We start from the raw sequence: 14921 nt of genomic DNA on the forward strand, positions 1-14921 counted from the left end.
AAATGATTAGCAATTAATGAATTAACTACTATTTTTTGAATTAAGAAATATACTTAATTTAGCCATTATGAAGCATAAATTAATGTTTCTTTAAAGATTAATCGATGGTGAATAATTTTGATGTAAAATAAGGTTACTGAATATTTCACGAAATGGGGAACCGCCGCCACGGCCCACTGCTGGACCAGAGGGAGCTGGGGGAGCAACATTTTTTTTGTAATTTTCTTTATTATTTTTATAAATAAAAATTGATAAATGTGGTCTTTTGTTTTAATTATTTTCGTCCGATAATTTTTATTATAGTCCAACTAAAATATAACAACAATCAATAAAATAATGTAATTTATGGCTGTGGCATGCTTGTTATTGGACTGGATAAGTTTTTGTGGCTATACAAGTGTTTTTGTGACTGTGGCTTGGCTATTTCGCACCACTATGGACACTCAAACTGCATTTGTTACTTTTCTATTTCATTCATTGAGTTTGAACTTTCTCTGTCATTAAGAAAAGAGAGAAAGAGAATTCTACTTTCTATATATGCAAATAAGATTTTTGATGACAACTCTAGTTTACAAATCAACTACACCATATTAATAAAATGCCACATCTGCTAAACTGCTAACATCAAACCCAACCATGAAATACTCAATCAGAAAAATAAAATAGACACAGTTGAATCAGAATTACACCTATCAAACTTTTATCTCACTTTTTTAAATATAAAGTCAGAGACACCAAAAACTAATTTTATAATAAACACTAATATCCGCAAAATCACCCACTCAAAGCGTCAAAAATTACTCCTTATATTGAAATCACGGGTACTAATTTCTTGTATTTAGGGTTTAGGGTTTATATTTTCTTTTTCTATTATTTTGTCATATATTAATATTTTTTACAGTTTAAATCATAGTTTAAAATTGGTAGAGTATTTAAAGTTTGCATTTGATCACATTCTTATTTATCAAATTATCCAACTTTTGAAAATAGATTAAGTAAAGAAACTACCAAACTTTTTCCCCTTATTATACACCAAAGGCGAATCCCTCACTCTAGAGCCCCACATCTCGACTAGACATAAAAGTAAAAGAGTTTGATCAAATCCCTATTATCTATTTATCCAACTTTTGAAAATAGATTAAGTAAAGAAACTACCAAACTTTTTCCCCTTATTATACACCAAAGGCGAATCCCTCACTTTAGGGCCCCACATCTCGACTAGACATAATAGTAAAAGGGTTTGATCACATCCCTAATATCTAATTATCCAACTTTTGAAAATAGATTAAGTAAAGAAACAGCCCATACCCTAACTTTTTCTCCAATAGCAGACTCAGTGTGTTTTCCACAACAAAATAAGTAGCATGTTCTATTGAATGCAAAGTTTCTACTTGATTTAAAATAGACTTTTTCGTCACCTGTTTGACAAGAAATCTTGATTTTGGAGCCAACCACACTTTTTTATCCTTTGAGGTCACACATGGCAAAATACCTTAATAAATATTCCATTCAATTTCAAATCAATTCCAATTCATACCAAGTTTCTCATAAAAAATGGACTTCACCATCTCAACCACACTCATCTTGTTGATACTAATCCCTCTCTCCCTGTTCATCTTCACCAGATCCAAGACCACCTCCAAAAATAACTCACCAAAGCCACCAAAATCATATCCAATCTTCGGTTCTTTCTTCACATTTGTGAAGAACAAAGATAGGTTTGTGCAATGGTCATCAGAGATAGTCACAAACTCCCCGAACTTAACCTTCTCCATCCACCGCAGCCTCGGCCGTTGGATCATCTTCACGGCCAACCCGGCCAACATGCAGCATCTCCTCAAGGACAACTTCCACAACTACGAGAAGGGGGACTTCTTCAAGGTCACCCTGAGAGACTTTCTCGGCGATGGCATATTCAACTCCGATGGCCAGACATGGAAGTTTCAGAGGCAGGTTGCAAGTCATGAATTCAACACAAAGTCCCTGCGCAAGTTCATCGCGAACGTGGTGGACTCCGAGCTCTCCGAGCGCCTCATCCCCATCTTGAGAAAGGTGGCGGCGGAAAAAACTGTTATAGATTTTCAGGAGATTCTGAAGAGGTTTGCTTTCGACAACGTTTGCAAGATCGCGTTCGGTTATGATCCCGGATACCTGTCGCCGTCCCTGCCTAAGGAGAAGTTAGCGGTCGCTTTTGAAGCGGCCGAGAAGCTGTCAAGTGAGCGGTTCAGCTCTTTCATCCCGTTGATGTGGAAAATCAAGAAGGGGATGAATATCGGATCGGAAAAGAAGCTCAAGAAGGCTATAGGCGATATACGAAACTTCGCTAAGGAATTAATCCGGGAGAAGAAGAGAGAGCTCGAGCACAAGTCGTCTCTGGAGTCAGTCGATCTTCTTTCGAGATTCTTGAGCTCAGGCCATTCGGATGAAGACTTCATCATGGATATAGTGATAAGCTTCATTCAAGCAGGGCGAGACACGACTTCTGCAGCTCTCACATGGTTTTTCTGGCTGCTTTCGGATCATAAAGAAGTGGAGGATGAGATTCTGAGAGAGATCAATGGAACAGCATCAGAAGGTGCATCAGCGTATGTTGAGGTGAAGGACATGGTGTACACTCACGCTTCGATTTGCGAAAGCATGAGGCTTTATCCTCCGGTTCCTATAGATGGTAAAGAAGCTATGGGTGATGATGTTTTGCCAGATGGAACAGCTGTGAAGAAGGGCATGAGAGTGGCCTATCATCCGTATGCTATGGGGAGAGTTGAGAAGGTGTGGGGGAAAGACTGGGCGGATTTCCGCCCGACGCGGTGGCTGGAGAGGGAGGAAGGCGGTGGTGAAAAATGGAGTTTCGTAAACAGGGATAACTATACATACCCGGTGTTTCAGGCTGGGCCGAGGATTTGCCTTGGGAAAGAGATGGCTTTCTTGCAGATGAAGAGGGTGATTGCTGGTGTGTTGCAGCAGTTTAGGGTGGTGGCGGCAGCAGAAACAGAGCCAGTATACATAGCAGTCATCACAGCTAAAATGAAGGGTGGTTTTCCAGTGAGGATTGAAGAGAGGAACTAGTCTTGGTTATCCTAGTTGCTTAATGTTTTGTGTTTCCTTTGATTTGGACCTTTGAGACTTAAAACAGTGGCTTTCTATAATATTTCAAATAAAATTATGATATAGACCTAACTCTAAGTGTAGAAAAATAGCAATCTTAGTCATAATCATATACCAGAAAACAAGATTTTGGCGAAACAAAAGATGCAGTGATCAATGAGATGAAAATCAAAGCATTCTTACCTTACATTGTCTAAAGATCTGCTGCTTATAACGGAAGAGAAGAGGCGACCTGCAAAGGAAGTGGAGAGGCCAATGCACAAGTATCATAATTAGATTTTTATTTGTACAAATCAGAAGTTCATTGTCAAACTAAGAAACAGTCCAAGCAAAGGCGATGGTAAGTAGGAAATTGTGAAAAGGACCAAAATCAAACATGCATATCAGATTAAACATAAAGTGGCACCTGGACTTTCTAAGTTCCATTGAATAGCCCACATAGCCTTTCAAGAAAGTTTAAGAATTCAAACAAGATTGAGACCTGCCAACAGACTCAGATACCTAAATCTGGAGTTTGACTTGGATGAAACAAAGACTCATCCTGTTTCTGTAACTTACATTCTTAATGAATCTTCCACTCAATTAGATTGGTATAGGTAAAATCGAATAACCAAGCCGATTCAAAGTTTTTCCTTCTCCATTTGGGCTGACCAAGCACAAACAACGCAAAGAAGAGGACCACAGCTAAATTCCCAAACTCTTCTTCCATGCCAATATGATCGAGAAGTCTCGCAAATCTTTGGTGCGGTAGAAGCACTGCTTCCCATAAACAAGCACATAAGGGATGAAAGTTTCAGATTCAAAAATTTAATCAGGTACTTATGTATGTTTAGCTGAATAATTTAGACAAGCAAACAACTAACTAATCAATGGTGAATAATTTTCATGCAAAATAAGGTTTGAGCAATTTTCAGGAAGTGGCCCAACTGCACTGATCATACTTTTCTGTTTTGTCGGAGTATGAAAGTTCTTAAACTTTGTCATTTAGAAGAGAGAATAATTCTCCTTTTTATTATGCAAATAAGATTTGAGAAGTCCCGTGTACAAATCAACTGACCAAATTAGTACCAAAACTAAACCATGAAAAACAATTAGAAAAAAAAAATAGTCTGATCACAGATGCACCCTAACAAACTCTTATCTCACTTGATTAATTTAATGTCAGTCAACTAAAAGTATTTCTATAATACGCACTGATATCTGTGGAGAATGACACACATCGAAACCCAAATATATGTGATCATTAAAAACATAAAGAAAAAGTATTAAAAAAAGAAACCACCAACCTTTTTCGTAGTACTTGCAATGGCAGAATTGGTGAGATTTCCCATCATCAAATTTGACTATTAGAGAAACAAAATATATTGCCTGTTCAATTGAATGCAAAGATTCATACGATCATATGATTTTTCTCCTGGATAAATACTCAATACAGATCGATTCAAATTTCTCAAAAAAATGGACTTCACCTTGTTAACCACTCTCATCTTCAGCATACTTGTCCCCCTCTCTCTCTTCATCTTCACCAAATCCAAGACCACATCCAAAACCTCAACTAAGCTACCAAAATCATATCCTGTCTTCGGTTCATTCTTCGCAATCGTTAAGAACAGAGATAGGTTCGTTCAGTGGTCATCAGAGGTAGTGATATCCACACCCGACTTAACCTTTCCCCTCCACCGCGGCCAAGGCCATTGGATCATCTACACAGCCAACCCTGCCAACGTGCAGCATCTTCTCAAGGATAACTTCCACAACTACGAGAAGGGGAACTTCTTTAAAGTGAATTTGAGAGATTTTCTCGGTGATGGAATATTCAACTCCGATGGCCAGACATGGAAGTTCCAGAGGCAGGTTGCCATCCATGAGTTCAACACCAAATCCCTACGCAAGTTCGTCGTCAACGTGGTGGACTCTGAGCTCTCCGAACGCCTCATTCCCATCTTGAGAAAGGCAGCGGTGGAGAAAACTGTCATTGACTTTCAGGACATTTTGCAGAGATTTGCTTTTGACAATATTTGCAAGATTGCATTCGGTTATGATCCCGGATACCTGTCGCCGTCTCTACCCAAGGAGAAGTTCGCGGTTGCTTTTGAAATGGCTGTGAAGCACTCCATTGAGAGGTTCATCTCGTTTACCCCTTTGATCTGGAAAATCAAGAAGGCCATTAACGTAGGATCAGAGAAGCAGCTTAAGATAGCTATTGGCGAAATACACAACTTTGCTAAGAAAATAATCCGGGAGAAAAAGAAAGAACTTGAGCATAAATCATCTCTGGAATCAGTTGATCTCCTTTCGAGATTCTTGAGCTCAGGACATTCCGATGAAGACTTCATCACTGATATAGTGATAAGTTTCATTCTAGCAGGCCGAGACACGACTTCTGCAGCACTGACGTGGTGTTTCTGGCTACTTTCAGATCATGGAGAAGTGGAGAATGAGATTCTGAGAGAGATCAATGGAACATCAGAAGCTTCATCAGTTTATGATGAGGTGAAGGACATGGTATACACTCATGCTACAATTTGCGAAAGCATGAGGCTTTATCCTCCGGTTCCTACGGATAGTAAAGAAGCTATGGGCGATGATATTTTGCCTGATGGAACAGTTGTAAAGAAGGGCATGAGAGTGCTCTATCATCCATATGCTATGGGGAGAGTTGAGAAAGTGTGGGGTAAAGATTGGGCAGAGTTCCGCCCGACACGGTGGTTGGAGAGGGTGGCAGATGGTGATGGAAAATGGAGTTTTGTAAACAGGGATAGCTTTACATACCCAGTTTTTCAGGCTGGACCGAGAATTTGCCTTGGGAAAGAGATGGCTTTCTTGCAGATGAAGAGGGTGATTGCTGGTGTGTTGCAGCAGTTTAGGGTGGTGGCAGCAGCAGAAACAGAGCCAGTATACATAGCAGACATCACAGCTAAAATGAAGGGTGGTTTTCCAGTGAGGATTGAAGAGAGGAACTAGTCTTGATTTTCCATGACTAGGATGCTTATCTTAGTTACTTAATATTTTGTGTTTCCGTTGTTTCGGACTGTATTTTACTAGTTATGAATGTTACAAGTTTTCATGCGTGAGTTTGATACCTAGCACAGACTGTACAGTGGCTTTCTATAATATTTCAAATGGAGTATAAGATTTGGAGAAACAAAAGAGAACAATAGATGCAGTGATGGTTGAGATGAAAATCAAGTAATGCTTATCTCACATTGTCTTAAGAGCTGCTGTTCTAATGGAAGAGCAGATACAACCTGCAAAGGAAATGGAGGGGCCAATGCATAAGTATCATAATGAAATTATTATTCATACAAAACAGAAGTTCATTGTCAAACTAGCACAAAAGAAAAGGTATAACCGAAGGCGAGGGTGAGTAAAAAAATTGTGATAAGAGCTAAAATCAAACAGGTAACTTCAATTAGACTTAAAGCAAACCATATCTATTAGAGTACTTAAAACAAAATTACAGATAGCTCAATTGAACAGCCTCTACATATACCAGCCTTCCAAGAATGTTTAAGATTAAAACAAGATTGAGACCTGTTTTGGGAACATCCTTCCTCAGTGAATCTTTCACTTGATTAGACCGGTACAGGTAAAGTCAAATAGCCAGACCAATACAATGGTTTTGCTTATCTATTTGTATTTGGGCTTGACCAAGCACAAACAACTCAAGGAAGAGGGACCTTCCTTGGTAATTGATTCTTCAATATTTAAGGCTGCTAATCTCCCAAACTCTTCTTCTATGCCAAAATGATCAGTAAGTCTCGCAAGTTGGTGCAGTAGATGCACTGCTTCCTACGGACAAGCACATGAAAGACGAAAAGATTACGATCACTTTCTTATCTAGTAACATAAATAAGAAAACATATGCATGTTTAGAATGCATATTTAAAGCTGTTTAAAGGGATACAACAGATCGAGTTTTAAAAGCTTCCATAGAGAGGCCATTTCCATCTTCCTTTCTTATGCTTATGATTAAATTAGACTAGATCTGTTATTGCTTATCAATAAATGTCATTTTCTACTGTAAAAAACACAACACAAAGCAAACAAGTAACTTGAAACAGGAAGACAAGTCCAAAAACACTCGATGAAATCTTTTCCACACTACGAATCGTAGGATAAACAACTTGCCTGGAAACATTCATACCTAAATTCACAATTATTATGAGATTCAGCTCAAACGCCTGAATCTGAATACCAATGCAAAGCAATCCCCCAAAAAACCCTAGGATTTGTAGTAATCAGAGCATTAGATTGTGATTGAGCAATGAAAAACAGTAAAGGAGCTCTAAAACTGAAACAATTTAAACCGGATCTCGAAGCATAAACCATAATTCTAAGAATTTATCAGAGAAACAGCAAGAACTAACTCATGACAAATCAATAGCTCGATCAACACAAGAAGCTGAATAATTCAGATAAGCAAGCAATTAATCAAGTTAAAGCAGCATAGAAAATCACAATTGCAAACATTATACAGAAGCTTTTCGAGAACATTACCAAACACTGAGAATCGGCATTAGCGGCAAACAGAGAACCATTAATTGGCGGGAAAGAGAGCAAGAAATAAACTCAATTTATAAATGAGAAAAGAAATAAACTCAATTTATACTCGTCAAATTATTTAACGGTTTCATCGTAGCTCTATCTTAACCCACGACTTTTCTATCAAAAGAAATAATTAAAATTATAAATAATTCTTTCTAAATATAATCATAGGGTAGTGTTAGGGTGCCACCACCTCTTAAAATAATATCATACCGTCATTCCTAGTCAATCATTTGTACACGTGGACGAATAATAAGTTGTCACGTGGCAAAAAAAAAATCTGAAAAGGACGATCAGTAATATTTTGTACACTGTACAGTAATTTTTCTTGGCCAGCAATATCCAACACGCTATACAGCAATCTATAGATTGTTGTATAGCGTTTATAATATTGTTGTGTAGCGTTTATAATATTGTTGTATAAGTAGTGTCACGGATCACTTTAAGAGGGGTTGTCATTTTAACACAAACCTATAAGCATATATGACTGATGAATTAAACATATAGGAGATAAAAAAATATTCTTTTAATCATAATCTATCTCTTTCGAAACTGAACTATGAAGTTGTTCTTGATTTATTTTATGATTTTCTTCACCTTCTAATAAAGATTTTTTTCATGTTTGGAGAAAATTGTATGTACAACATTGCAATTTAGTGCCCAATGCTTTAATTTACTACGACAAAATAGCATGTCAAAAAATCAATAAGATTTCAAAAAAAAGGTGTGCAACTTCAATAGTTAGGAATTCGAAAATGCTTTGGTCAATATTGAGTTCTTAAATCAACATATTATCTAGACGAATTATGTCCCATTTAATTACGCAGATTTGTAAAATTAATCTGATTAATTTGGTTGATATATTAATCATGAGATTTTGAGATCTGATACAGTTTAATAAAATTATCAATCTATAGATACATTTAAAAACTGAAATTACATTTGGATTTTATCTATTTAGTATGATAATTTATAAAATATACTCCCTCCGTCCCATGCTACTCGCACTTTTCATTTTAGGCAGTAAATTTGAGATTGATTTTTTTGTGTAATTAAATTAGAATTTTAAGTGTAATGAGACGTCACTTAATAAATGACCTCTTAACTTAAACTAACATATTAATTAAATGCATTAATTCTAACTTAAACTATAAAAAATGTAAGGAGTTTGTGACGTGCCGAAAAGTAAAAGTGCAAGTAACATGGGACGGAGGGAGTACAAATCTTGTAATTACTGTACATACAATATAATTTGGGAAGTTAAGTGTAGTAAAAAAAGTACTTCCTCCATCCGTCATTCTCATTTCTTGGTGGCACGGGTTGTAAGAAATGTTAAGAAAAGTGGGTGGAAAAAAGTTAGTGGAATAGAGGTCCCACTTGTATATATTAGTTTTAAATGAAATGTGAGTGAAATGAGTTAGTGGAAGGTGAAACCTTATATAAAAGATGATCCGAAAATTAATTTATAGTAAAAGTGAACCGGGACTCCTATTCACGGATAGACTTAAATAAAAAAACAGGACTCCTATTCGCGGACGAAGGGAGTAGCTAATAATAAAAAGATGATCCGAAAATTAATTTTATTACATTAAATCCTCGTCTACGTACCATGAAAACTCCGGAAACAAAATACAGTAGATGATTGCAGCAAGAAATAGTAAAATTCAAAATCGAATTTTTTTAAAAAAAACTACTGCATAATTAAGCTTCTAATAAGATCAGCTTGAGTTGTGTCTGCATTTTCAAGCAATTCAGACAGTCTCTCACTCAAGTCATCAACTTCTCTGTGCAAGCTTCTAATGTAGTTGCATGTCTCCTGCAACACTTTGGTTGCTGACTTCTGCAAAATATATAAAAAAAAGTAAGAAAATATTAAAGTGTAGTTGCATAAAATTTGTTAATATTTCAAAGTACTAGTTATATTAAATTTTTCCTTGCACATGCATTGTGAGCTTGTTCTGACATCTAAATTATAAAAAAAAAGACATACAAATGGTGGTGGGTTGGGTACTTTTCATGTTCAAGAATATGTCACAAAAAAATATTTTGTATTAGCATCAAACTTATCTTCAAAACCCTGAAACTTAAACTTTGGGGATTGTGATGATATTGAAACTAAATAAGTTACTACTATATTCTTTTTTTGGGGTCGTAAGCCATAAAATCTAAAAACATTGCATAACTAGTGTACAACAGTTATCTGATTAAAACATATGTGAATTGTAACTTTCTAAAAAAAGTACCTTGTCTGAGCGCCTATTGTGCATCTCGGGGAGGAGTTGCTGAAGCTTGGAGACGAGATCGTTGATTTGATCATCGGTGACCCTCGAGGATCCAGAGTGCCTTGATCTTGATCTTCGGCTCGACATTTTATGTATAAGTGAAATGTGAAATGCAACACTATGATTTGATAAAATTAGGCCCTATTTAGTTAGTATGATGAATAAGTTGAAAAAAAATCAAATGGAACTGAAAAGGAAGAGATGTAGGTAGCTAGAGAGTATAGGAAAGTGGAGTAAAAACACAGTACTAGGTTTGTAGTTGAGTTGAAACAAACAGTTGTGTCTGGGAGTGAGGAAGACAATTGCATGAGAGTGTGCAATGCACAGGCTTGTCTTTAAATAGGGTTTTCATTTTTGTTGGGGTTGGTGGGGTTGGGTGGGGTGGGGTGGGGGGAGTGAAGAATCAAAATGTCACTTCTAGAGGTTATGTACATTGTGATCATAAATGTGTTGAGGCTTGTGAGGTTACAACTCAAGTTCTAGGACATTAGTAAGTTTCATTAGTATTTTTTCTAATAAAGAGAAAATGCTCAAACCATCAAAGTGGCGAGTCAAACATCCCTCAGACGATGAAAATAAAGTGTAAACCAAACAGCAACAGAGACAAAGTCAAAAATAAAGTAAGCTTACGTCAATTCAAGTTGGCGTCCTCTTCCAGACATAGCGATCCCTATCAAACTAACATAGTACATGCAGATGTTGTACCAACTGGGACTGGATGAGAAGAAAAAAGACGATTCACTTGCATCAATCAAGTTTATCTCTGAATCTTGTCATAAATTTTCATTCAAATCATTATTGTCACTATATTCTTCATTCGTTCGACTCATTGAGGGGTAGTTTGGGCACCTAATTTAAGTACGAAAGTAAAATGTAAATTTCGACATTGTTAATATAAAAAAATTTCTACTAACTTACTTAGTGGTTTACTTTTTAAATGAAGCTTCCCTAGGTTAAAAAATTACTAATCATGCTTTTTGTCCACATTAGGAATGCTATTCCATATCTCAACAATAATACATGATATTGTTGACAGAAAAAGACTATAAAGAATCTAAATTCATTACTGGAATTATTAACATTTGATCTCTCACTTTAAAATAGTACTAACAAATTAAGTTTGGTTTCTTATTGGTTGGCATATTAACATGGTGTGCTGTTAGCTAAATGTACTATTTATGCTAATTTTATTATTTTTATGAGGTATTATTTTTCATGTTTATATTTTATTTCTATTTTGGCAGAATTAAGATCATAACACGTGCATAGAAGGGCATCCAATGGTTGAGAGCTCCAATAATTGTAAATATGATTTGATCATTCAAAAATCTTTTTGATTGGTCAAAATTACCTGATATATTTTAAATTTATTCAACCCAATTATATATTGATATTTATCAGCAAACAATTATTGCCATTTAATTTATTGCAATAAAGCTTGGACCACAAACAAGCTTTCAGGAAATAAAAAGGGAAAAAATGTGTGTAAGAAGTTATTTAAAAAATAATTTTTAATTTCAGATCAATCTTGAGAGATTTTGCGTGCTTTAAAAATTACTACTACTCCACTATATATATTTTTAGTAATCATAATTAAACGACTATTTTCCAAATATCATTTTAAAACCGTCGATTGATCCCAGTGTTCTGTATTTTGCACGAAATTGTGTAAATGGATCAAAGAAACGGAATTTATGGGGTCAGAATTCGCCTGCTAAAAAAGGAATTCGCTGACTCGTACGACGTTGTTGTTGTTGTTGGAAGATCTTGTTGCATACTTAGGAAATAGTTATCTATCACAAACTTATAAAAGGGACATCATTTCTAAATCATACTAACTTATTTGTGTTGTTATAGAACTATACAATCTAAACTAAAATTTGTAAATTACTTATTTCAATTAAATAACGAATTAATAATATCTCTCTAACTGCGGTCATCAATAGCAAAAGGTGAACATTGACAAAACAAATCTTTTGCCAGCTTAAATAAAGAACTCAGGGGCAGCCATTTTTAACTCATTAATTTAACACTTGTTTAATTCATTTAGAAAAAGTTAATACCAAATTTTTAAATAACTGATGTTTTGATTCACTTAACAACTTTAAATCTTTCTGCCAACTTTTTCCAACGAATTACTCGATAAAGCTGATACACTGAATATTGAGTTCACACTGTTGAAATAACACATTTACATGCAGTCAACTCAAAGAATGAAGAAAAAAAAATTCAATCACTGAGAGTTAGCAAAAATCTTGGACTTTCAGAAATTTGAGGTGGAGAGTGATAGTTTTATCGCAGTATTTATGATTATGGGATGTCTTGTGGTATCCATTAGTTGTAGGGCAATAGTTCTCATGATGCGTGGTTTATTGAAGGATTTCGATTCAGTGATAATCCATCACATGCATTGAAAATAAAACTTATTTTGTTGCTGATTTCATCCCTATGAGGCTCTTTGATTTACAACTGCATGATAGATTAGATGTCTATTAATATATTTGTTAGTTTCGGTTTATAATTAGACGATACTTAATTTATTCACCTAAAATGTTAGAGGTCGTTCGGTTTACAAAATTATACCTTGGGATTAAATATGTATTGTGTTTGGTTTCATAAGATTGATTCTCACAACTTCATCCTAAATGAATAATTATATGAAAATTAGTTATAACTACGACTTTATTTAAAATAATCTCATAACTCAATTTAAGATGAATTATCATATAATAATAATTAGTCATGACAACCGTATCCTACCATAGAATATAATATAGTAAAACCTCTTGGAAATGCGTATGGTTCAACTAGAAAAAGGATCCCCTTTAATTCGTCATTAGAAGGATCTATTAGGAAAAAAAATTGTTTGTTTATTTTGTCCTATTTCTTTTAATTAATTTAATTGAAATAAAAACTCCTAAATAAAAATTAGAGAAATTGCAGCGTGCATCCCGGGGCACATGACTTTGATCCAATGGCCAGCCAGGACTCCATTCGAGGTCACGAGGAACATTAATTTCGTATTAATTAAATTATATTTTAATCCAAATCCAATTGATTTTTTGTAATTGTTTTTTAGAGTCCAAGAAAGATATTTGATAATCTCCTAAGCATATGCTGTGCTCTGATTAATCTTATTGTTTATTGCTAAGGACATTTTGGTTTGTTATGTGACAGTAATTAATTTTATCATATGTCAGATTATATTTTATTTTAATTACTAGCACATTATATTATATTATATTATTATTATCGTCGGTGAAAATGTAGCCTAGAAAAACGGACATAAAAACAAAGTTTTAACTGCCATTGTAAACCGTCATTACCGACCACATGTGCTAATTAATCCCTAATTAAAGATGGAAATAAATTAATCACGAATTAGCCCACCTTAAACTTTTTAGATCATATTAGAATGTTTGTAATTGCATCAACAAAACCATATTTCTACATAAATGCATATGATTTTATCTAATTTTCTGTAATTTTATAGGAGATAAAAATATGTCAATTCCAACATACATCTCAACTGACATAACTGAATTAGGATACCTAGATTATTTCATAGGCATGTGTAAGTTATATCCAATGTAAAGTGATCATTTGATATTTTCTCCATGTATATTCACAAAGAGATTTCACATTATCAATTGTAATCGATTAACTTTCTTAAGTTGCTAATTTCCTAACTCATCAATGCAGTGTATTAAAAATGTTAAACACGATGATATTAAAATGTCAATGCATAATTTTGTTGAACTTCAATATAATGTGTTGATATTATGCTTTGATGTCATCATGTTGACATTTTTAATACACTGTATTGATGAGTTAGCAGAGTTAGCCACTTAAATACGCAAAATAGCATGTACGTAGAGTAATAAGGAGAACCCTAAAAATCATGAATTTTTCCAAATATTTGGTATTTACCACGAATTCTAAAAGTGGTGGAAAATACCATAAACTTTGATAGATGTGCGAATTTTCCATCACTTTTAAAGTTCATGAGAAATACCGAATTTTTAGAAAAATTCATGATATTTAAGGCTATTCTCCCTAATAATTTTAGATACTTTCTATCTCTTTAAATAAATGTTATACCTACACAAAATAGTGTAATATCCACGCAAAATAAGAGCATCCGCAACGCTGCCTCGTTGCGGTCTCGGTCTCGTCCCGACGAGACGAGACGGCATCGAGACAGCGTTGCGGCTCCCGTCTCGTCTCGACGAGACGAGATGTCTCGACGCCCGACGCGTTCGGAAGAGGCCGGCCTCGAGCTGGCGAGACGACGCGCGCGGCCACGTGGCGCGCGCTAAGCGATGGCGTGACGCCCACTCGCCGGCCCGCGAGTGGGCGTCGGAATTATGACGTCATAAATTTATTTTTTTTAAAAAAAAATTGAAAATTCGAAATTTTTTTTTGTAAATTTTAATATTTAATTATGTATTTTTAATTATGTATTTTTTAATCATGCATTTTTAAATTTTTTAGGCCTTTAAATTGTAATTTTTATTTTATTTAATTATATTATTTTTTAATTATGTATTTTATAATTTTTTAGGCCTTTAAATTGTGATTTTATTTTATTTAATTAAGTGTGTATTTATTAATTGAATTTGTTGGAAATAAAAATTAAAAAATGAAATTGAATGAATAGTTAAGAGATGGATAAGAGATGGTTAAGAGATGGAGGGATGCAGGTGTTGTCTCTTAGTTAAGAGATGAGCTGAAAAGTACAGTGGGGCCCATGAATAGTTAAGAGATGAGACGGTTAAGAGACGGATAAGAGACAGCGTTGCGGATGGCCTAACATGCGCCTATGCCTTCAAATATTAATAAGTGTTATACCAATGCAAAATAATACATACAAAAATAAACAATTAATTTTTGCTTCTGTTTCCCTGATTAATTTTTTGTAATTTTAAGACACCATCTTTCAGTGCTCAAGTTTTTATTATTTTCATAATTTTAAGACAAGGGTGG

General features: G+C 34.8%; 3 protein-coding genes across 3 annotated transcripts; 2 read left to right on the forward strand and 1 right to left on the reverse strand.

Moving 5' to 3' along the window:
- Positions 1-1554: 1554 nt before the first annotated feature.
- On the forward strand, positions 1555-3177 carry LOC125215223 (cytochrome P450 94A1-like). The gene has a single exon (XM_048116584.1). It carries the CDS (start codon positions 1555-1557, stop codon positions 3064-3066), a length of 1512 nt encoding a protein of 503 aa, XP_047972541.1. The 3' UTR covers positions 3067-3177.
- Positions 3178-4487: 1310 nt separating this feature from the next.
- LOC125215225 (cytochrome P450 94A2-like) lies at positions 4488-6290 on the forward strand. The gene has a single exon (XM_048116586.1). It carries the CDS (start codon positions 4564-4566, stop codon positions 6067-6069), a length of 1506 nt encoding a protein of 501 aa, XP_047972543.1. The 5' UTR covers positions 4488-4563; the 3' UTR covers positions 6070-6290.
- Positions 6291-9216: 2926 nt separating this feature from the next.
- LOC125216376 (transcription factor PRE3-like) lies at positions 9217-10232 on the reverse strand. The gene is made up of 2 exons (XM_048118067.1): positions 9897-10232; positions 9217-9493 (listed from the first exon to the last, which is right to left on the reverse strand). The coding sequence occupies exons 1-2, from the start codon at positions 10020-10022 to the stop codon at positions 9344-9346; spliced, it is 276 nt and encodes a 91-aa protein (XP_047974024.1). The 5' UTR covers positions 10023-10232; the 3' UTR covers positions 9217-9343.
- Between the last annotated feature and the right edge of the window lie 4689 nt (positions 10233-14921).

This window comes from Salvia hispanica, chromosome 3, assembly GCF_023119035.1.
Source record: "Salvia hispanica cultivar TCC Black 2014 chromosome 3, UniMelb_Shisp_WGS_1.0, whole genome shotgun sequence".
Taxonomy (NCBI): Eukaryota; Viridiplantae; Streptophyta; class Magnoliopsida; order Lamiales; family Lamiaceae; genus Salvia; species Salvia hispanica.